General features: G+C 39.9%; 1 protein-coding gene across 2 annotated transcripts in view; it reads right to left on the reverse strand.

Moving 5' to 3' along the window:
* LOC125457772 (endothelin-converting enzyme-like 1) overlaps positions 1–15008 on the reverse strand; it is a 102965-nt gene extending 87957 nt beyond the window's left edge. For both annotated transcript variants that reach the window (XM_048542364.1, XM_048542365.2), the window contains exon 1: positions 13907–15008. In XM_048542364.1, coding sequence (XP_048398321.1) covers positions 13907–14674 — 768 coding nt within the window. In that variant the 5' untranslated portion in view covers positions 14675–15008. The remainder of the gene's footprint in view (positions 1–13906) is intronic.
* Between the last annotated feature and the right edge of the window lie 9050 nt (positions 15009–24058).

The raw sequence follows: 24058 nt of genomic DNA on the forward strand, positions 1-24058 counted from the left end.
TTAATGAGACAAGTTGGTGGTGAAAGTGGGAGTAAACCTTCTCAGTTTCACAGAGAGGAGCCCTCTCCATGAAACTTGGTGAAACTGGGTTCTGGTAAGATTCTCCACCTCAGAAGGCAGTGGAAACGGGGTCAATCAATATTTTTAGGTCACAGGTAGATAGATCGCTAGGAAGGAGAATAAAAGGTTATCAGGAGTAGATGGGGATGTAGAATTAAAAACTCAAAGATATCGTCCTTAATCATATTGAATGGCAGGGCAGGCAAAGAAGGTGAATATTCTACTTCTGTTCCTATTTTGTCTGTTCATCTGTTTGTATGACCTACTCCAGTAACCACAGTATTTATAGAGCTCAATCAGTTCAATTTCTGGTCAATAGCAATCCTAGGATGTTGAAAGTGGAGGATGGTTATGTAATTGAATGTCAAGGGACTATGGTCAGCATGGCATCACTGAGATAACACAAATAAAGTAGTTTGCACAAATAAAACATTATTTGGGCCAGAATCATTGACTGGGGTTAGGGGAACTCATTGGTTCTGATGTTTGTGTGACTGGTTTGCATTGATGAGTTATTTTGTCATTGGAAAATCCAGCAGTCTGAGCCCACCATGGCTAACTAAGTCTGGTGTGTCAGCTTAAAACTCCAGTCTGCAGTTAGGCAGTGTAAAGGAGGATCAGAGAGGCTGTGGGGAAGAATGGGGAGAAGATCATCGAGGGGCACAATGATCAGGGCATGGGAGGGCAGGAAGATAATTGTGGGTGGCTAATGGAGGTGATGTGTGTTCTAGAATGGGGGACAGAGAGGAGGTTTCAAAGGTCATGGAGGAAAATGGGTGGCACTGAATCACAGGATGTGGAGGAAGTTGGCAGGTTTGCTTTTTAGGTTCAGTGGAAGTGTTCTTAGCTCAAAAGTGGTACAGAAAATGTAACAAAAACGGAAGTTGCTGGAAAAGCTCCGCAGGTCTGGCAGCGTCTGTGAAGAGAAATCAGAGTTAAAATTTCAGGTCCATTAACCCTTCCTCAAAACAGACCACACAATTGTCTTGTCTGCCTTTAATTCTCAAGTTTCTCAAGGCCTGGGAAACATGGCTAACTAATAGTAAAGCTGAAACTGAGAAAAATCTGAGGCAAACAACCTTATGAAAATATTTAAATGAGGAAAAATCTGGGAGTGTGTTGGTCACCACGCTCACATCTGGGCAGATTCATGATGGGCTGGAATTGGGTTCTAGAATTTTTAAAACTTTACTTCCCAAGTCCTTCTATTTCCAACCCCATCCAGTTTTGAGGATTAGAATTTGTCCATTTTGTGAGCTTTTTTTAAAGCAAATTCTCCATGACCACCAACTGTGCTAATATTCTCCTTCTTTCTTATGATATATTCGTAACGTGAAGGGTTGTTGAAAACCCATCTCCTTTGCATCATTCCAAGGTAAAATTACTATCAGAGGCCAGTAATGAAGTTTTACCATTCTGAACAAACTCTAAACAAGTCATTTTAGAACAAAAGATTTGTCACTACTGTTTGCCAGAATATCTCAAACTCTTCATTATCATTAACAACCAAAGAAATCCTTTTATTCATTTACAGGATGAGGGTGTTGCGAACACTTATTGCTCATCATGGAGGGCAGTTAAGAGTCATTCATATTGCTATGGGTCTGGAATCATATTTAGGCCAGGCCAGGTGAGCTGGCAATTTCCTTCCCCAAAGGATATAAGTAAACTAGATGGGTCATCATGAGATTCTTAGTTCCAGATTTTTTCATTCTATACAAATTCCACCATCTACTTGTGGTGACACAGTGGCTCAGTGGTTAGCACTGCTGCCTCACAGCACCATGGACCTGGGTTCAATCCCACCCTTGGAGTTTGCACATACTCCCTGTATCTCCATGGGTTTCCTTCCACAGTCCAAAGATGTGCAGGCTAGGTGGATTGGACATGCTAAATTGCCCATAGTGTTCAAGGATGTGTAGGTTAGGGGGATGGGTCTGGATGGGATTCTCTGTGGGCTTGTTGGGCTGAAGGGCCTGTTTTCACATCGTAGGGATTCTATGACACTGTGATGGGTTTTGAACCCAGTTCCCCAGAATATTAGTTGGTCTCTGGTTTAACAGCCCAGCAATAATACCACTAAGCCATCACATCCCCCTAATACACCTATGCATTTTCATAAAGCTGCAATTAACTACTTTCAATTGCTGTTTTTCAGTTTTAGAAAATTCAGCAGATCATATTATTTCTGCTGTTTTTACTGTTTATGTTTGCAATGAATCAAATTTATTTGTGAAATGAAATTTTAAGATTGAATTGTATAATGTGAACATAAGACTTCTTCAGTTATATCAATATGATCATCAACATTTCATAAATATTGACTTCTGTTTTCATTATTAAATTTCTTATATATTACTGGAGAATTCATTTGCCCTCTATCAGGTAACATGTATTCAGCAATAACTTGCTGACTGGTGTTCCTTTTTAACATGGTTTTAAGGTCCAGATGTCCTTGTAGCCTTGGTCCAAACATGGAGTAAACCGTTGAACTGCAGACATGAGGAGACAGTGACTGCCCTTGACATCTCAGTAGCATTTGATTAAGTATGGCAGAGGGAGCCCAATCAAAATTTAAGTCAGTAGGAATTGGGGAAAAGCACTCCACTGCTTGTACATACCTTGCACAAAGGAAAATGGCTGTTTGTGTTGGAGGCCAATCACCCCGGCACTAGAATGTTACTGTAGGAATTCCTCAATGTATTTCTTTTTCTAAGGAGTTATTGATGGTTGCCTATGTCTTCCCTTCTTCTACAATTTACCAACCTTCCATTAATTATTTAAATATATTCTGATCAACCTGTTCATGAGGTATAATTACACACCTCTGGAGCAGGTGGGTCTTGATCCTGGGCCTCCTGGCTCAGAGGTAGGGGCACCACCACTGTGCCACAGAAACCCTGAGTTCCTAAATTTATTTTTTTAAAACCTATTTTTAAATCAACCTGTTCAGAGGTATGATTACACACCTCTAGAGCAGACAAGATTTGAACACAGGCCTCCTGGCTCAAAGGTAGGGGCACAGCTACTGCAACACAGAACCCTTCATTTAATGCCCTAAGCCCAAGCATCTCCAGCTGATTCTTAATGATTTTCCTTCTGACATAATGTCAGATGTAAGAATGTTCAATTGCACAAGGTTCAGCACCATTCACAGCTGCTCAAATACTGTGGCAGTCCATGTTCATTGTTATGATGATGAGTCAGATACACAAAATATTTATTGACATTTATCATTTTTATTACTGACATTTATTATTTTATTATTGTTGTTAAACCTGAGCAGGTGCAGAAAATATTTACAAAGATGTTGCAGAGACTGGAGGGTTTGAGTTATAGGAAAGTCTGAAATAGCTGGGACTTTTTTCTCTGGGATGTCAGAAACTGAGGGGTGACATTTTAGAGATGTATAAAATCATGACGGGCATGGATAGGGTGAATTGCCAAGGTCTTTTTACGAGGGTGGGGGAGTCCAAAATTAGAGGGCATAGGTTTAAGATGAAATGGGACAGATTTAAAAAGGACCTAAGAGATAACTTTTTCACACGGTTGTGTGGTATATCTATGGGACAAGTTGCCAGAGGAAATGGTGGGGGTGATAAAACTACAACATTTTAAAGGCATCTGAATGGGTATATGAATAGGGACAGTTTAGAGTGACATACATTAAATGCTGGCAATTGGGACTCGGTCACATTGGGATGTCTGGTCACTGTCGATGAGTTGGACCGAAGACTCTGTTTCTGTATGACTCTATGTCTCTGAGAAGTAAATTCAATGACAGGTAAAATCCTTTGTTAAGCCAATGGAATAATCCACATTTTTCATACAGCGAGTGCTTTGTGTGTGGAATGAGCTGCCAGCAGAAGTGATGGATGCAGGTACAGTTACAACATTTAAAAGACACTTGGATAAGTAGATGAATAGGAAAGGTTTGGAGGTATATGGGCCAAACACAGGCACGTGGGACTAGTTTCTAATGGGAACATGATTGGCATGTACTAGTTGGACCGAAGGGTCTGTTTCCATGCTGTATGGCTCTATGATTCTATGACTGTGTATACAAATTATCAAGGAAACCTTGTTCATGGAAAGGCTTAACAGGAAGAAATAATAGGACGGAGAGCGTCCTGTTGATTATCTCTTCCCTCTCCACAGAAGATCACCTCTTGCAGACACGTCTATCTTACCCTTTGGGAATAAGTCAATACAAGGGTTAAAAAGCCAGTTTCAACTGTTTTGGAGTGGAACTGAGTGCTGTCATATGTACCATCCTGGGTTACTTCTCATTGCTTACTTTTAATCTGTGAATATGTGTGTTGCATTACTAAACTCACTTTCTGTTATTTCATGAAAGCCTAGTTGTAAATTGGCTTGTTTTAAAAAGCAAGTTCATATGGTCTGGGGAGAAAAGTATCTACATGGAAAGGGATCCTTTCGAAAGTAACTGTGCTACAATCAGCCAAGAGGATGGATGAATAAAGAAAGGGAGCCAATTCATCCTTGCTCACCTGGAAGCTTAATAGCTTAGGATATCCATAAGACCATAAGACCACAAGACATAGGAGTGGGAGTAAGGCCATTCAGCCCATCAAGTCCACTCCACCATTTAAATCATGGCTGATGGGCATTTCAACACCACTTCCCTGCACTCTCTTCGTAGCCCTTGTGGATTCAATTAGGAAACCCCACCTGGGATCTAGTCTAGCAAAATCCTTTGTTTTAAGTCAATGGAATGTCACATGTAAATTTTCTGGTAAATCCCAATCATGGAGAAACCACATACAATAAAACTTAGACAACATTCAAGTATAGGCTGTTAAGTATAACATTCATGCCACATAAGTATCAGACAATGACTATCTTCAACAGAGAAAATCCAACTATCTCCATTTGACATTCAACAGCATTATGCTTGTGAATGCTCTGCCACCAATAAACATTCAGGAGTTAGCAGCAACTAGAAGCTTAACTGGACAAGCCACACAAATAAGCAACAACAGCAAATCAGAGGCTGCAAATTCTTCAGTGAATAAGTTACCTCCTGATTCTCAAAGTCTGTCTATAACTTGCAAGTCTCAATCCAGAAGTGTGGAATGTTCTCCATTTGCTTGAGTACAGCCCAAACAATACTTAAGAAATTTGATACTATCCAATACAATGCTTAACCTTGATCTTGATCACTTGATCTGCAACCTACGCAGCCTTTAAACATTCAGTCTTCCACCAGGTGCACGGACGGCAGCAGTATGCACCTTCTACAACATGTACTGCGGGAACTCCCAAGGCTCCTTCAATAGCACTATCCAAAATCACCACTTCTACCCACCTGGGATAATAAGGACAACAGATGCATGTGAACAACACCACCCAAAACGTCCACTCTATGCCACAGACTATCCTGACTTTGAAATATATCACTGCTCCTTCATAGTTACTGAGTCAAACATTGCACTCCCTCTGTAACAGCACTGTAAGTGCATCTACGTGGCAACAGCTCTGAACAAAGACGCACTGCCACTTTCTCAGGGAACATTTTAAGTGGGCAGTAAATGGTTACTAATTCTCACATCCCATGACTGATTAACAATAAGATTTTGGGAGTTGTCCCCATGTTCTGATAAATTTTACTCAAGGAATACTATGAAACCAGATTAGCCCTATTCCATGGTGACAAAGTGTGGAGCTGGATGAACACAGCTGGCCAAGCAGCATCTTAGGAGCACAAAAGCTGACATTTCGGGCCTAGACCCTTCATCACCATTGCGGTTTATGGTAATTTACTAAACAAACATTATCTGCCACATTTCCTCCATACAACATTGCATTACACATTTGTTTCATTAGCTGAAAAGCACCTTGCAATATGCTGAGGTTGTGAATGTTGTTATAAAATACAGCATTTGCTTTTTCCTTTGGTATAAATTTGTTAAGAATTTGTTTGTTCTTGAAGGTCTTTCTTAATTTGCAAATAATGATTTAGCTTCAGTTCCAGCTTACATGGCACATGTTTGACTCAATGACACAAATGACACTTAACTAATAGTTCACAACTGATGAATGCAACAAAGTTAATATCAAATTATTTTCAAAGTTCTATTCAATTTATATACTGCTGTAATTTTGTTATTGTATTTCCTGGCTTATTCGTTTTTCAGACTGGAATACGTGTTATCTCTGTTGTGCATTGACAACATTATGTATTTAAGATATGTTGGCCCTGCAGATTCTGTTAATTAATGTGAACATTGACAGTTATAATGTCTTTGTGAGGTTTTACCTTATGCAATGGAGCATCTGAAACTTGATTGTATAATACAGGACAAAAAAACTGCCGGGAACAAGATATGACAGGAAAGTAAAAAATATTGAGATATTTGAGCATGGATTGCGAGTGTATTAGATTGGTGAGCTGATGGATTGCAGAGTGATTTTTTGTCAGACTTGATGAGATACAAGTATAGGGAAGCTAAGAAATTTATTCTGGGTTCAGGGAAAGATATTAAGAAGTCATCTAGAGGAAGAGATGCATCATTGGAATATAAATCTGTAAAAGAAAATAGAACTTTTACCTGGCACCCAAGATAGGAAAACCAGAAGTGCTTGGATCTAGGGCAAAGAGTAGAATTAGGGTCTGGTCATGATCGAAACTACAAGGGATCGAGAAAATAAAGGGCTGTATCTGGACTAAGCACCAGCTAAGGAAGGCTCAAAACAGCAGAAGCCCTAGACTAGTACAGATTGTGCAAGGGGAAATTTAGAAAAGAGCAAAAAGGGAACATGAAAAAATAATTACTGGTAAAATAAAGGAATACCCAAGGTATTTTAAGGATAAAAGGATAACTAGGAAAAGAATACGGGCCAATAAGGACCACAGTGGTAATTTGTGTGTGGAACTGATGGACATAAGTAAATCATTGAAGTAGGTATTCATTGAAATGAATACGCTATGTCAGTGTTTATTAGTGAGAGGGATGATGTGGACAGAGGAATCAGGGAGAAGGACTGTGATATACAAGAAGAAATTTGCAAAGACAGGAAGATCTGAATGATCTGGCCTGTGGAGTTCCGCAGGGAACAGTGATGGGGCCCTTGCTGTTTGTTACATTTAAATGGTGTGTGTGTGTGTGTGTGTGTGTGTGTGTGTGTGTGTGTGTGTGTGTGTGTGTGTGTGTGTGTGTGTGTGTGTGTGTGTGTGTGTGTGTGTGTGTCACAAAAAATATCTGGAATCAAGAATCTACTGATGACCATGAAAACATTGTTGGGTGTTAGAAAACCCTACCTGCCTCACTAATGTTCTTCAGGGAAAGAAATCTGCAATCCTCACCTGGTTCAGCCTTCATATGACTCCAGAGCCACAATTTGGTTGACTCTCAACTGCGTTTTGAAATAGCAAACCACTCAGTTGTATCAATTGTCACGAAATCTCAACAAAGAAATAAAACCAGACAGAACCAAACTGGCAACAGTCTGGGCAATGGAAATAACAATGGAAAAAATAGCTCTGTCAATCTTGCAAAGAGCTCCTTACAAACATTTGGGGGCTAGTGCTAAAACTGGAAGAGCTGTCTCTCAAACTAGTCAAGCAACAGCCTGACATAGTCACACTCATGGATTCATATCTTACAATGTCACAGACACCACCATCACTATCCCTAAATATGGACAGACCCAGCCAATGTGGCAGCACAGTGGTATATAGCGAGGAGGGAGTTGCCCTGGGAGTCCTCAATATTGACTGTAGACCCTAAGGAGTTTCATGGCTTCAGGTTAAATATGGACAAGGAAACCTCCTGTTGAGTACCACTTACTGTCCTCTCTTGGCTGATGTCTGTGTACTCCTTCATGATGAACAATTCCTGGAGGAAGTACTGAGGGTGGCAAGGGCACAAAATGTACTTTGAGTGGGAGATTTCAAAGTCCACCACTAAGCACTGCTGATCAAGCTACTCGGGTCCAAAAGGACAGAGCTGCTAGACTTGGTCTGTGGCATGTGGTGAGGTCAGAAGTAGGGATATTCCTGATGGTCGAATAATGTTCAGCACCATATATGACTCCTAATATACTGAAGCAGTCCATGTCAAAATGCAGCAAGTTCTGGATGATATTCAGGTCTTGACTGATATTTGTGCCACACAAATGTCAAGCAATGAACATCTCCAATAGGAGACAATCTAAGTACTGCTCTCTCTTAACATTATCATCACTGTTATCATCACTAAATCTCCCACTATCAACATCCTGGAGGTTACTATTGTCAAGAAATGCAACTGGATTTATCATATAAATACAGTTGGTACAAGAGTAGGCCAGACACTAGGATTACTGCAGAAAGCATTTCACCTCCTGACTCCCAAAATCTGTCCACCATCTACAAGGCACAAGTCAGGAATGTAATGGAATATGCCTCACTTGCCAGGGTGGGTACAGGGTCCAATAACACTCAACAAGCTTGATACCATCCACAACAAATCACCTGTTTGATTGGCACCACATCCCAAAACATTCACTCCCTTCACCACCGACACTTCGGAGCAAGAATATGTACTGTCTTCAAGATGCACTGCAGAATTTCACCAAAGATCCTTGGACTGCCTCTTCCAAACCTACGATTGCTTCTATCTTGAAGAACAGGTTCAGCAGATACATGGAAAGGTCACTGAAATAACTCCATAGAGGTCGGTATCCCATCACCAAATCACCCTTTATTTACACATGCCTCGTACTTGACATGGATCTGGCTTCCTCAAAGCCACATCTCAAAGTGAACAGAACCCCCGATGCATCTGTTTATATCTGTCAGCTAGGGCTCCCTGGTTGGGTTTGTCAACCTGGTCCAATCAGGGAAACTCATTCTATGAAGTCCACCTGACTGACCTTACTACAACCACTATGTCCATCCCCCTCCAAGTCTGGAGATGTAGGCATGTTCTTTATCTTGTAGGCCCTCCAGGGGCATTTTCACACTGGACGCAGTTCCTCTGACTCAGCCTCAGATACAGTGGCATACACCAGACCATAGCCCATCTCTTGTACCTGACGTATCTTGGAAGAGCCTCTACTTCGGGTGGTAAATGTGTCAAATTTGTGATGTCCCCAGTATCCATCTCAGACTCTGAGGTTTCTTTGACAGTAGTCTGAGGGGTAGAACCCATATATTTTGACAGCTTTTCTGGCTGTCCTGAGGGGCCAGTTATGTTCCTGCTCCATTTGTGTGAGTTTTCAGCTTGTTCAAGACCGCCTCACCCAGTCGTCCAGAATCTGAAGAAATTGTTAACCATTTGGCCAAGGCTTGGCTTTGTTCTCGGGTTGTGCTGTGTGCAGAGTTATAGTCCCTTTGTTCAGGTTAATGTATTGAGTGAGGCTATGCAATTACCTTCAAACAAGTGGTGTTTCCCACGCTCAGTCTGCCTGGTGAGGGTATCAACTTCCATCAGAACTGCAACTCATATGCTCCACTTGCTACATTTTCCAAAGCCAGTTGTAGTGCCTAATGTATTTAAAGTTCAGCTGGATTTCAGCTGGTAGGTGTTTTTGCATGGTTACATCATTAATCTTACATACTGAACGGTCTCTCAGCATCTCATTAAGGGTTAAACCAAAGTCAGTTGCCTTAAACTTGTCAAAAATCCTGACATGGATTCCCTTGATTCTCAAACTGTTGACTAAACCTAAAAGCAACTCAGAATTACAGAAGGCTTGAGGTTATAATCTTATTTAACTAAATATGTCTACTCTTGAACGGTTTTAGTATCTGGTGCCTCAGGAAATGTTAGACTCCTAATAACTAGAAAAGCTGCAGGTCCACAAGCTGTCATGACAATTACTCATTGCATGTTATCTGCCCCAATTTTATTTCCCCAGAAAAAAAAGCGCAATTTTTTCCTCATACTGGGCCCAGACATTGATGGCAGGATCAAATGAGTCAAGTTTCCCAAATAATGATGCCAGAAATGCTTGTTGGATCTCAAAGATAACTGTTCCAAGTGGATTCTTTCAGAAGGATATCTTTTCTCTCCTCATCACGAAAATAACTCCACAGAGGCTGGTATCTTATCACCAATTCACCCTTTATTTACAAATGCATTGTACTTGACATTGGTCTGGCTTTCTCAGAGACAGCTCTCACAGTGAACAGGATGTCTGATATCCTGATTGGGGCTGTTAATCTGGTTCAATCACAGAATTTATATTCTATGAGGTTCACCTGGCTGACCTCATTACAATCACTGTAACCACCACCTACAAGTTGCCCTCCAAGCCACTCACCATGGAAATATATCAGTGTTCCTTCAGTGTCGCCAGGCCAAAATCCTGTAATTCCCCTCCTAAACACGTTGTGCATGTACCCTACAATACATGGACTGCAGTGGTTCAAGAAGACATCTCACCATCAGCTTCTAAAGGGCAGCTAGGGTTGGGCAATAAATGTTGTCCAGCTCACGATGCCCATGCACCACAAGTGAGTAAATAAAAGCTGGCAATGCCCACGTCGCAGAAGTGAATTAGAAAGACCTGTGAAGCATCCAGGATCAGAGGAATCCTGGTGTGCATGTCCACCAATCCCTTAAGATAGCAGAACACGTAGATGTTTAGAAGGTGTGTGGGAATACGTGCCTTTACTTGTTAAGGCATAGATTTTAAGAACATGGAGGCGAAGCTGCTTCTGTATAAAACCTTGGTTAGGCCAGAGCTAAAACATTCTAGTTCTAGAATCCACATTGTAGTACAGATGTGATTGCACTGACAAGGGTGCAGAGTATATTTAGCAGGATGTTGTCTGGGCTGGAGAGTTTTACTTTTGAAGAGAGTTTGGATAGACTGGGGTTGTTTTCATTGAAGCAGAGGAAACTAAGAAGGTACATGATAGAAATGTATAATATTATGAGATGCATAGACAGAGTAGACAGGCAGAAAGTTATCCCAGATAGTATCCCCTTGGTGGAAGGAGCATAGATTTAAGGTACGGGGCTGGGTGCATCGAGGGGATGTAAGGGAAATCTCTTTCACCAAGACATTGGTGGGAACAGGAACTCATTGCCTGTAGCTATGGTAGAGTCAAAAACCCTGATAACATTTGATAAATGTATAGGCGTGCATTTGTGAAACTCTAAGTGCTGTAAAACATGATTGGAATAGTTGAGTGCTTGTTTCTGACTTGGATCAGACTCACTGGGCTGAAGGACCATTTTCTGTGCTGGAGACCTCTTATGAATCTATGACTGTATGAGGAGAACGAACATGAAGAGAATTGTTTCTCTTCAACATTAAAACATTTGGTGAAAGATTGTTGAACAGATATAAAACCAGGAGAGATTCATGTTGAATCATGTTGAGATTCATGATGCTGTTCAGTAGATTTTGTCCATATTGTTTGCAAATTGAAGAAGCAGTTCCTTCTTAATGTACAGAACAAAAATCCACCCTATATAGAAATCAGTTGAAATGTGAACTAGGGCGTGTCCAATTGTGTACATAATTTAATAATATGCTTATTTCTCTTGCACTGGAGGAATACCAATAAGCAAGTGAATTCTTAACAGTTTGTTATTATGGTAATATAGGATATATCATATAGGATAAAAATTATTCAACTAAAGCTGGATAACTTAATACACGGCAAAACAAACCTTTGCATATTGTATCATCTGAAAGTCAGAAATGATCAACTGATATCCAGCTGTAATTAACAGGATGGAGGTTGTATATAAACTATAACTTGCACTCAATCTTACTTTAGTTTTTATCATGCACTTGTTGGGCAAGGATCTAGATTTTAGTCTGCTTGAGAATTTTATTTTACTGCACCGTTACTTCATGCCAATCGAAAACTATATTATACCCAAGTGACATTGTTGTGCTGCTTTACACAGATTGCTTTGTCCCAGGAAGGGAGCTGTCATTTCTCATACCTAATGATCCATTGAAGGCAGGTCACTTCCTACATTATGAATCTGCCATATGAAAAAGAGTTATAATCAAAAGCTGTTCTTGAAATTAGTCTGTGACAGATTAAACTTTTTAATGATTAAAAGATGCCAGACCGTCACCTGAACAAAATGATTTGTGATACAAGAAAATTGAAGTCATACTTGGGAACATGGGAACACAACGAGACCTTTCAGTCTGTTAAAGTCTGTCACATTGTTCAGTTAAATCTTTGCTGATCTGTGCCCTAGCTCCGTTGGCCCATTACAGTTCTGTCACCTTTAGTATTATTGTATGAGAAAAACCATCAATCTCAGTTTTGAAATTTTCATTTCACCCAGCCTCAATCATCTTTTTGGTGGAGTTCCAGATTTCCGTGGCACTGTTTCTAATGCATTGTTTCCTGATAGGACCCTGAACAGTCCAGCTCCAATTTTTTAAGGTAATGGCCCTTTCCTTTTGACTCCTCCACAGGAGGAAATAACTACATTTTACCCTATTAAAGCTTCTAATCATCTTGGATAGCTCAATTGGGTAACTCCTTAATCTTTGATGCTTAAGTGCATATAAATGTCTATGCACTCGGCCCTCATAATTTATGTCTTTCAGAATTTCAGTGAATCTGCATTGTACATCAACCAAGGTCAGGATATCCTTCTTGAGGTGAGGTCCTAGAATTGAATGCAATGCTCTTAATGGGATCTGACCAAAGTTTTATATGTCACTATAAATCTTCTACCTCTATGTATTGTAACCCTGATGAGAAGAAATCCTATGTAACATTAATCTTTTCTTTCTCTCTTTCCCTCTCTCTACCTCTCTAACTACAAACTTTTATTGATGCCTGGGCACAGCACACTAAATATTTACTTTTTCATTTGTTCTAATTCAGGCCATTACTCTGGTTTATCTTTCCTATTCCATTGTTGCCAGCCTCATATTTCCACACATTAAACTCCAAATGCCACAGTTTTTGCTGTGAATATCCTTCTTTGAATTTCTGCCTCCAGTGACACTACTTACAGTGCCACCAAAGTATCATCAGCAAGCATGGCTCTTTATTCTTTTGTCCAATTCCTATACTGTGAAAAGCTAAAGCATTGGTACAGATCCTTGGAGGGTTCACCAGTTCTCACATCCCACCAGTTTGAGTATATGCCCATTATCCTAACTCTCCCTTACCCTCTCCCACCACTTAACTAATTCCCTAGCCACGTCAATTACCTCCAATTCCATGTGTTTTTAAGAACAGTCTCTCATGTGAAACCTTTTTGAATGTCTTCTGGAAGTCTATTTGAATAACATCTTCAGCTGCTGCCTTATACACTAATGCATTACTTTCAAAATAAATTGACTGCCAACCCTAATGTAGCCTTTCCTTATCTATGCCCTGCCTCTAATAACTTACCCGCAGTTAGTGGGATGAATTAGGTTCTAAATTGTGAGATTAAAGGTTTAGTTAGCTTTATCGTGTAAAAGCTCGAATGGATAGAACAATTTGGATTGAAGTTTAGTCGCGGATTACAATGTCTGGAAATGTCTTGTCCCAGACAGTAATTAAGAACTTGTGGCGCTGAGCGTAAGGTAACAGGGTCTGTTTTTACACACTGATTGTGTACCTCTTGTTCAATAGGATTTATCTGTCACACTCCTCAGTGATGGACCGTTCACCAATGCACAATCTTGTCAACAAATTTGAGTGAAATTCTTGACTGCACCTACTCAAGCTTTTGCGATTGAGTACCAATGATTGGACCATGCTTCACGAAGCGCTGTGAGACTGATTGTAAACATTTCGCTCCATTTGATCTATTTACATTCATTGATCGACCGAGGCGGAATTGGGTCCAATTTAACCGGTTAGCGCAGCATACTGCATTTGTTCTTATTCTGCTCAGACACACTTCACAAGACTTACTCTGATCACATTCCGGGATGAATTTTTATCGTCCACGTTCACGTTTAGAGAGAAGAAGGCGGCCGTGCTGTACACTCCGTGCGTTTTATACAAAAGTTCACCAAAACTCCAAGCCGTTCTCTTCCAGGTCCCAATGATGTCCCAACCTCCACAATCTTCAATAATGTCCAACATGGGTTTAGCTCCCAGTCGGTCGATCTCTTTCATATTGATGCAGGATCTGTAAAACTGCTTGACTTTCCTCTCGGCGGATCTCCTGTAGTATCTTCTCACCGGTTGCATGAGCAGCCGCTGCAGTTTGGCTTCGTTCTGCTCAGCGATGGCAGTGACGGTCCCGTAGCTGAGTTTATCCTCGGGAATACCATGTCTCCTGAGCCAGCCTCCGCAGGAGAAGGTGTAAAAATCTTTGCACGGATCTATGGTGGGGTCGATGTTGCTTGCAATCAGCCTGGCCGCCTTTGTGAAGGTCTTCTTGCGGCTGCAGTCCTCCCGGCAGTGACCCTCTTGTTCCGAAGCTAAATACTTCAGGACTAGCATGCTGGCCAGAATGATGCACAGCCCCGTTGCAAACACTAAGCCAGAAAGCAGACAGATCTCTCGCTTGCTCCATCTCAACTCTCCCTTTCTACTTTTGCCATTCCTCTCGTGTTTACGAGAGCTTAGCTGAAGGTTTAAACCATTGTGCAGGGTGCCGGAGCTAAATTTATTCACGTACTTAACTTCTTGGAACTCGTCGTAGTGAGCTGTCAAAGAATAGGTCTTCTCCATAGTTCTTCAGAAACGTCATCAGTATCGCACTGCCTTGACCTAGTCAGTTAACCGAATTATAACCTTGCATCGCCTATTTTTTGCTTTAAGAATCCGTGACTATCCCAGCACTGTAAATCTGCCAGGCAGAAACAACGCCCGCTTCAATCTAGGGAGTGTGTGTGAATGTAGGGCCGGCGGCAGCTTTATCAACACTGAGCTCAATGATTGACAGCCCTTCACTCTCCTGTTGAATGGAGCCAGCGGGAGCTGTACCCCGGTCCCCACCCCAGAAAAGGCAGCAGCATCACACTCCGAGGGTGTACCATCAGGTACAGGGCTCAGGCGTGAGGCACTTCGCGCATTACACTTGACTTAAGGATGGTGTGTGGGAGGGTTATCCTCCCGTTGGTTTATCTGACTCTAAACTTGCTTTAGCCCCTCCTTAAACATGAGAATGAATTTTAACAAGGAGAAGACAAAACCATCAATATCATTTTAGCTTACCGATTAACAGATAAACAATACATTCACAAAACAATGCTACCAATTGCTTTCATTCTCCGGGGAAATGGCTGCATATCAGAGCTCAGCAATCAGGTAGCCTGTTCTTCACACTTCCCCAAGTTGGACCTGGGGTTTCACTGCTACTGTGTACAGCTTGGCAGACAGTCTTCGGCGAACAGATAGTTGTAATTCTTCCCTGTATTCACCCCGACTGCTCAAGACTGAAAATATCTCACTATATATCAACGCGAAGCAATTCGTAACCAGAAGATGTTGCAGATATTTACCTCTGGAACAGTGCATTGTAAATTATAAATATTTACAACGTAGTAAAATATCTCTGTTTCAAGCTTACCCATTGTTTTGTACACATTTAGTCGAAACCTAATCTACAGCTGTAATTATGAAAATAGCATGCATTATTCATAAAGCCCATGATTATAGTCGCGTTAATTGTTTTCTTGGTTAATTGACTATTTCTAGATGTAAGAGACCCCATCAGCAGTGATCCAAGCGGAGGGGTTATCATTAGCTGTCATTAAAAAACTGGTTGCTTTTCGGAAAATAACGTAGATGAAAACAAGCTTTGGCCTAATCCCAGCCAGCGAAGGGGGTGAATGACAAGTGTACAATGGCAGTTTGCAGCTTTCGATTCCCGAGACGTGAGGACGTGTAGTTTCCTTTTATTTGGGATCCTTCGTAAAACTGCAGATTATGCATGGACGCGAGTGTCGCCGACCTCCAACAGCTACCCTTAAAGCATTAACAGTGCACCTCCTGTGAAGGTTTAGAATGCATGTGGGTTCATAAGAAATACTTGGGAGTCACTCAGATGTATGGCTGTTCTTTCTCCGCCCACTAACAGTTTAAAACAAAATCGACATTTCGGTGATTCCATCTCAAAACCAAGATCGATGGGGAAAAAATACAACTGGCATCGAAATGATTAGCAATGGATAAATAGTTGTTTCGACGCAAATGTTCCAATAATGTCCCACCACGTGATTTCAGAATCGGGGAAACATTAATAATGGGTTCAAGTCAGTTTCTACATTTGAACCTTGGAGCCTGGCATCGGACATTGACTCAGAGAGTGAAAGCCGAAGCCAGGAAGAAAGAGGAAGGGTCACCGGACCCCTCGAAAAATTAACTCTGATTTTTTTCTTCACAAATGCTGCCAGACCTGCTGAGCTTTCCCAGCAACTTCTGTTTTTGTTCCATAAGGAAAGAGACTTGTTTGTTGACTGCCCCGGGAATTTTCCATTTAATTTCCAGTATTACTAAATAGCTACATTTTTGAGAGATCGAACAGCAGGTGGCAAAATCACTTGCCGGCTCCAGTAATGAACTGACTTTTCTTTCATTCACCGCCGTGTGTACTGCTAGAGGTTCAATTCTCTGTTTGAAATACTGTGAAAGTAATGGGTGAGGATCTCTGTTCACTCCAAGTGTGATTTCGCAGCTTCCATAAAGTGCTAGAAAAATGTATTAGGTTAGTAGAAAAGTCCATATAACAAAATAATGTTCAGTTCAAATTGCCTTAATGGCAAAAGGCTTTTACTTTCAAAATTATTACTTAGTAACTCTAATTGAATCAGGCTCAATTGCCCTGAAACTTTATTTGAATTGCAAATGACTGAGGTCTCGGGGCTGAACATTTCTCATTTAGTGGCAAGTATAGCTTTTCTTTTAAATCTTACCATAAATAATGATAATAATATTGAAGCTGCTCGGCTATGAAACCAATCAGGAAAATAAAGTTGTTCCAAAATGTGACACATGCACTTCAAGCTGTTAAATGGAATTACTGATCAGGTTGAGTAATTATAAGTGTCTGCTGGTACGGCCGAGGAACTCTTGCAAGGCACCCGCCTCACAGAGCGCCGGAACTGGAGGTCTAAACCAGGGACTCCTTGTTTAGGACAAACGGCAGAGTGAAGATTTTAGACGTTCTTCGGTAGAACCCCCAGAATATAATCCCAGGAGAATCAGCTGCAAGCGCGGACTTGGAAAGCCAGCCATTGGATAGATTTATGGATTGCAGGTTGTCGGTAGATAACAGTTCCAAACATTTAGATACATACTCGCCAGAATGATGCACAGCCCCGTTGCAAACACCAAGCTAGGGAGCAGACAGATCTCACGCTTGCTCCATTTCTATCTAGATACATAGACGCTGGACCAAGACACGTAGAGAATTAGAACGACAGATTCTATCGGACGAGAAGTTGGCTCTTATTTAGTGATAGAAGAGCTGTGCCTCGAGTCTTGACCCAAATAAATCCCATTTCGGAATCATCTTGGCTCAGATGAAATATCATGAGCAATATTTTAAACTAAGATGAAAATCATCATTCCTTCCAAATCAACGCCATTTGTTGCTATGAACAACTTACAGCAAGTAGAAACTGATCAATAGTAACAGGGAAAAACACAAATCTCTTCCAACATCTGACAGTTTTCCAGATTGAGAATAAAATGCAGTTTCTTTATTCAAAATAAATATGTCATTCATTAAAGAGATATGAATGATATCGAGAACGGGGGAAATCGGTCATTGATTTCTGAAATCAATTCCGCATTTGTTTATCTCCTGTCCCCTTTAAAATTGGAAACGTCTCCTGCATCGAGTAGCCGCTTTATGGGGAGTCACTAGCTCCGAAATGGTTTGCAGATGCTGCAACCTGAGGTACATCTCTTGTGTCAGAACACTGAGATCAGAAGCTGGACATTCAAGTTGAAAAATATATACAACAGCTTCCTGAAGTTAGAGCCAATTTGCTAATTTAGTTTTTCTTGCTTCGCTGTGGCTTGGGACTTTCTTGTGAAGAGGTCCCGCGAGAGGCGACTGCATTTACTGAGCAGAGAGTAGAGGTCATAAACTGACCTCAGACAAAGCAACAACATATCCGTGAGCAGTATAACAAGTCGGCTGTCAAACCTTTATTAGTTAGAGTATATTTTATCCATTATTATTAATAAGCATTGCATTTAATGCCTCATGCTGACCAATACAGTTTATGGATTGCATTACATTTGAAATGCATAACAAACAGATAATTCAATTGAAAGAAAAAAAGTAACGTGGCTTTGCATGTTTAGTAGGAAAATGTTAGATTATTTCTGAAAATGAATATAAAGAAGCATTTAGTTGATAAATGATTGAAATGATTAACTCAGTCCAAGCTTTGCTACTTACAATTGTTATAATAGCAAGGAGAGGGTGCAGTGGAGTTTCACCAGGATGTTTCCTGGTATGGAGGGTGCTAGCTATGAAGAGAGGTTGAGTAGATTAGAATTATTTCCATTAGAAAGACGGAGGTTGAGGGTGGAACCTGATTGAGGTCTACAAAATCATGAGAGGTATAGACAGGGTGGATAGCAAGAGGCTTTCTCCCCCCAGAGTGGGGGAACTCAATTACTAGGGCCACAATTTCAAGGTGAGAGGGGAAAAGCTTAAGGGAGATATGTGTGGAAAGTTCTTTACACAGGGGGTGGTGGGTGCCTGGAACGCGTTGCCAGTGGAAGCAGTAGGAGTGGGCACAATAGCATCATTTAAGATGTATCTACACAGATACATGAATGGGTAGGGAGCAGAGCGATACAGATCCTTGGAAAGTAGGTGACAGGTTTAGATAGAGGATCTGGATCAACGCAGGCTTGGAGGCCTGAAGGGCCTGTTCCTGTGATGTAATTTTCTTTGTTCCTTGAAATATTCTCTGGCTACAGCCTTGGAAAAGTTAGGTTGGTTGTGAGGAACACAGAATGTGGAATGGGAACATTCAGCAAGACTTCTTAAATTTTGGTTTTCATGGGATTCACAAGGCGAATATTTGTTAGCCATCCCTGATTGCCCTGCTAAGCCATTTCAAAGACCAGTTAAGAGTCACTCAATTTGAAGAATTAGAGGTAGGCCTGAGAAGGATAGCAGATTTCCTTCTCTAAAAGGGGGTTAATAGATGTGATGGTTTATCTTTTACAAAAATGGTGATAGCTTCATCATCACCTTTACTGGCTTTCAGTTTCATTTAAATGATTTGAACTTGTGGCTCCAAGGCATTAGCTTCTTTGGTGATGTTATCACTGCCACCATTTGCCTCTATTTTAATTGAACTGAAATAAGTGCCAATAAGTAACTTACAATTGCTACTTGGTAACACATTTCCATCACAATTGAAATACATAATGAATAAAACACCCTATACAGTCCAATTAAACTGAAAGAAGCATAAAATAAAACCAATTTGCAATCTCATGATCAATGTACCATTCTCAATCTATGGTATCCCTTCTCGTAAAAAACTAAATTGCACCAGTCACTGAAAAGTCTCAAGAACACTGGTACACATTGGTTACAGAAGGCCTCAAATACACAGGTGGATACAGGTTGTTCAAGGTGACAAGTGCATTAGGAAAAACTGGCCGAAGAGGACTTAAACCATGAACATGGTGGTTACGGTAAGGGGAAAGAATACTAGTGGAAACAAACAGGTCACAGAAGGCTTCAAGTACATTGGTGAAGATTGGTCATGGAAGACTTCAAGTGGGCAAATCGTCTCTTTCCAAGAGTTGTGACAAAGAACCAGGCAGAGAGAGCAGGACTGCTCAAATGTCCTAGCCACCCTGAACCAATGAATGGTATCAGCGATAATGGGAACTGCAGATGCTGGAGAATCCAAGATAATAAAATGTGAGGCTGGATGAATACAGCAGGCCCAGCAGCATCTCAGGAGCACAAAAGCTGACGTTTTGGGCCTAGACCCTGATGAAGGGTCTAGGCCCGAAACGTCAGCTTTTGTGCTCCTGAGATGCTGCTTGGCCTGCTGTGTTCATCCAGCCTCACGTTTTGTTATCCTGAACCAATGAATGGCAGCTTTAACCAGTTCCAGGAGCAGAAACACAAATGCATCCTTTGCATTGAGATAGTAGGAACTGCCGATGCTGGAGAATCTGAGATAACACGGTGTGAAGCATTATTTATTACCCCATATGTTGACAGGCCAAAGATCAAATGCATGACAGTGAAATTTAATCAGAAATCAGGGAGCAGCCTTTTTAAATAACAAAACAAAGACAGCAACCTCACAGTATATTGATGTAAAGGTTTGCTTCTTTCCAGGCTGCTGAGTAGACTTGTAGCATGGATATTTAAAATTGTGGGAATCCTTACTAAAGAAAGAATTGAAAATATTTAGATCATAACTTGAGAAAAGTTTTAAATGATGTTTCATTGTCATCAAATCATCAAATGTAACACTGATTTTTACATTTATCCATATAAATTTTGGACAATGTCTATAATTGGCTAGCCAATCACAGAAATAAAGAAAATTAAACCGAAGATGCATTGTTTTTGTTTATCATATTACTATCTAAGAGAAACCAAAGAGTGACTGAGATTTTCATTTTTTAAAAAAATAGGGGCATGTAACGTAATATTTCCAGGAAAATCAAAGAGATTCAATGTTAGGTAAGTGAGCACCATGATAATGATAGGTAATCACTTTAGTTGGAGGAATACCCACCTTAGAAGTATTTAATTATTTGCTGGTAAGCAGTCATTTGCCATGTGAAAAATGAACAATATTTTGACAGTGTGCATTGGGACACTTGCAATATTAGGAATTTTAGTAGCCAATCATTAGGGGAAAAATTGCTTTAGTTAGAGAGTGGCTCATAATTGGCAAAATTACTTCCAACTCATCATGTATTTTCTGCCTGAGAGATAATGCATTGTTAAATATAAGTGACATATGTATCTGTCTTGTTCCATTATGCACATCAATCAGCAGTGAGTTTGTCCTCGAAGAGGACATACAGATGTCAGCAAGCGCCATCCATCACAGCTACACCATGAGTACTTTAACAGCATTCATAAAAACCGACATGTGATCCATTTTTGCAATTTATTGCTTGTGCAGAATATGAATTTTTCACATTGTATATGGGCAACACAAACAAACTAATAAGCAAGCACCCAGTAGCATATTTAAAATTCATCATAAAGTTGGCCACTCTAATAAAAGAAAAATAATGCTGAAACTTCTGTCTGAATTGAATAATTCATAAGTAAAAATATTAAAATTGTGGGTGAATTATTTAAAAAATGCATCACTCGTGAATAGACTGATTGTTTTTGGAAAAAGTGCAAATTATCCTGCAAACAGGTAAAGTGATATTTCATGTTACAATATTATGCAATTAAATTGTGAAACTTCAATGAAATTGTTATAAAGTTAATGCTACAAAATTCAGGAATTTAAAAAGAAGTAACAATTTATTCTACAACCTTCACCAAATGAACCAAGATTCAGCAGGGTCCAAGTTTGTTATATATCCTGGATAGAAGATCAGAATTAAATACTCTGGTGTTTTCTCTGGTTTGGTTTTAATCAATAAAAACAATATTTTAAATATAAAGCACATGGTATTCTGAATTTGAAATGTGAAGACCACCATTAGAAATCTGTCTTCTGCCTGCTTTTAGACAAGATAGAAATCTGCAATTTTAATTTGGATAGCCACAAAACATAAAAGCATGACTAAAGGTCAATATTCAAGTCAGACAGGCACTTAGAAATGAATAACTAACCACCATTACTCTGACAACTGCTTTTTTTCACAGATGATTGAATCAAGCTAATTAAAACAAGTGATTTCCTCTGAGAACCAGCAGGACATTAGAAAAGCTGCCACTTATCAGATTTATTTTCAGGTAAATGATTCAGATGGTGTTTACTGCTTCTGTGTCAGTGGATTACTTTCTGCTGCAGCTTTACAGCACATCACAATGCAGTGGACATTTTTGTTAACATTTGCTAACTCGGTACAAGAGCTTTGTTGTATTGCTATGGTCTCGTTTGAAGGTATGATCCACCAATGAAACTGTCACCAATAATAAATCTTTGTAGTGAATCCCCTATCATTGTTAACCAATGAACTGTCTCTGGTGGAATATGATATTTCCTCACAAGAATTGTAATAATTGAATGAAAGACTTGACAACTCATATTTTGAATGAGATGATGTATGTAACCCAGACATATGTAGTCTAAATGCTAACACTGATAGCTTTATATGACTGAATGTTGTGCTAACATATTGCAGATAGTTCATTCTTTTTTAATTCTTCTTTTTCTATGTCCTCAGTTTTTAATGACAATGGCCAATTAAAAGTCCAATATTTAGAAATTTTTGAAGATTTTCAAAGGAAATTGGATGGTTTCAATCCCAAACTAAACTAAAATTCTTTCTTGTCTGTGAACATGAAGTAAGCTGCAAGTTTAATTGAGGAGAAACTTTATAATAGGGTGCTGCAGTTAAATGAAGTAGTGATCTTTTACAATATCAACTTTAGAACCCAGATAAAGACTTACAAAATATTTTTTCCCTGCAATAGTACTTTAACCCATGTGCTCTATACTCAATGATGTGCAGGTAAAATGTCAGGCACGCATTAGTGAATTATACAAGGAAATTTTGATTCAGCACAACAGGTCAGTCAGCATTAAGAGAGGGAAAATAAATTCATATTATGAGCAGAGATCATTAGAATTGAACAATAAAAGAAAAACAAACACACTAGAAAAGTTTGGAAAAATGGTTAAAGAAGGTACCACACAGAGAGAAGTTATTGATTTGAAAAATAACTGAAAAATAAAACACACAACCTGCAGGCATAGATCCACAAGTCAAATGAACATTGTGGAGAGATGCAGGGGTATATCAATCCCACAACAGCAACAGAATGAAGAACTTATTGCCACATTGGAAATATGGATTTGTGTTTCAATGAAGGGCTCACACTAGAATATCAACCTATTTTGGCATAAACAGATTAAAAGCCATCCAAATTATAACACGCTTTCTATGATCAGAGTGACGTTAAATGTCAAGGGGAGATATTTAGAGTCTGCCCTGTTAGAGATTATCATTGCTTGGTTCCAGTGCAGCACAAATATTATTCGGCACTTAACAACCCATGGTTAAATGTTGTTTAGAATTTACTGCATGTAGGCAGAAATTGTTTCGGTATCTATAGGGTTACAAATGGTACTGGACGCTGTGCAATCATCAATGAAAATTTATTCTTCTGAACTTATATCTGAGGGAAGAGATAGTAGGAACTGCTGATACTGGAGAATCTGAGATAACAAGGTGTAGAGCTGGATGTACACAGCAGGCCAAGCAGCATCAGAGGAGCAGGAAAGCTAACATTTCAGGTCTGGACCTTTCCAGAAATGTCAGCTTTCTTGCTGCTCTGATGCTGCTTGGCCTGCTGTGTGCATCCAGCTCTACACCTTGTTATCCCTGTCTGAGGGAAGGTCATTGATGAAGCAGCAGGGCATGATCCTAAGAAACTCCTGTAGTGGTATCTTGTGGTTAAGAGATTCACCTCCAACAACCACAAGCTTTCTCCTTTGGACTATGTGTGACTCTAACCATTTTAGACATTTCCCCTGATTCCTGCTGATATCAGACTTGCTTTGGCTTCTTGCTGCCATACTTGGTCAAATGTCTGATATGTGCACTTTCCCCTCTGTCTAAAATTTATGTTGACAAAGTAGATAGTGAAGCCTCAATCTAACATTTAGTTGAAAATATATTATACAAAATTAATTAAGTATTTGGGACAGGAATTGCACCCACCCACTATATGTATTATATATTGTTCCTGTCATGTATTTCCTGAACCATTACTTACAGTGACTCAGAAAGCAGATGCTGCTTTTATATCATGCAATGTATAATGTTGGATGAGGTTAGAATATGACTTGTAAGTAGTATCTGGAAAGAAGAAAAAAAGGATTTTAATCTTGAGCAATTCTGATCTGGTTCAAAAACCTTGACACTAAATTTTCCCAAATAGTGCAAATGCATTTTCATTGATGAATACAG

The sequence above is a fragment of the Stegostoma tigrinum genome, chromosome 14 (assembly GCF_030684315.1).
Source record: "Stegostoma tigrinum isolate sSteTig4 chromosome 14, sSteTig4.hap1, whole genome shotgun sequence".
Lineage (NCBI taxonomy): Eukaryota > Metazoa > Chordata > Chondrichthyes > Orectolobiformes > Stegostomatidae > Stegostoma > Stegostoma tigrinum.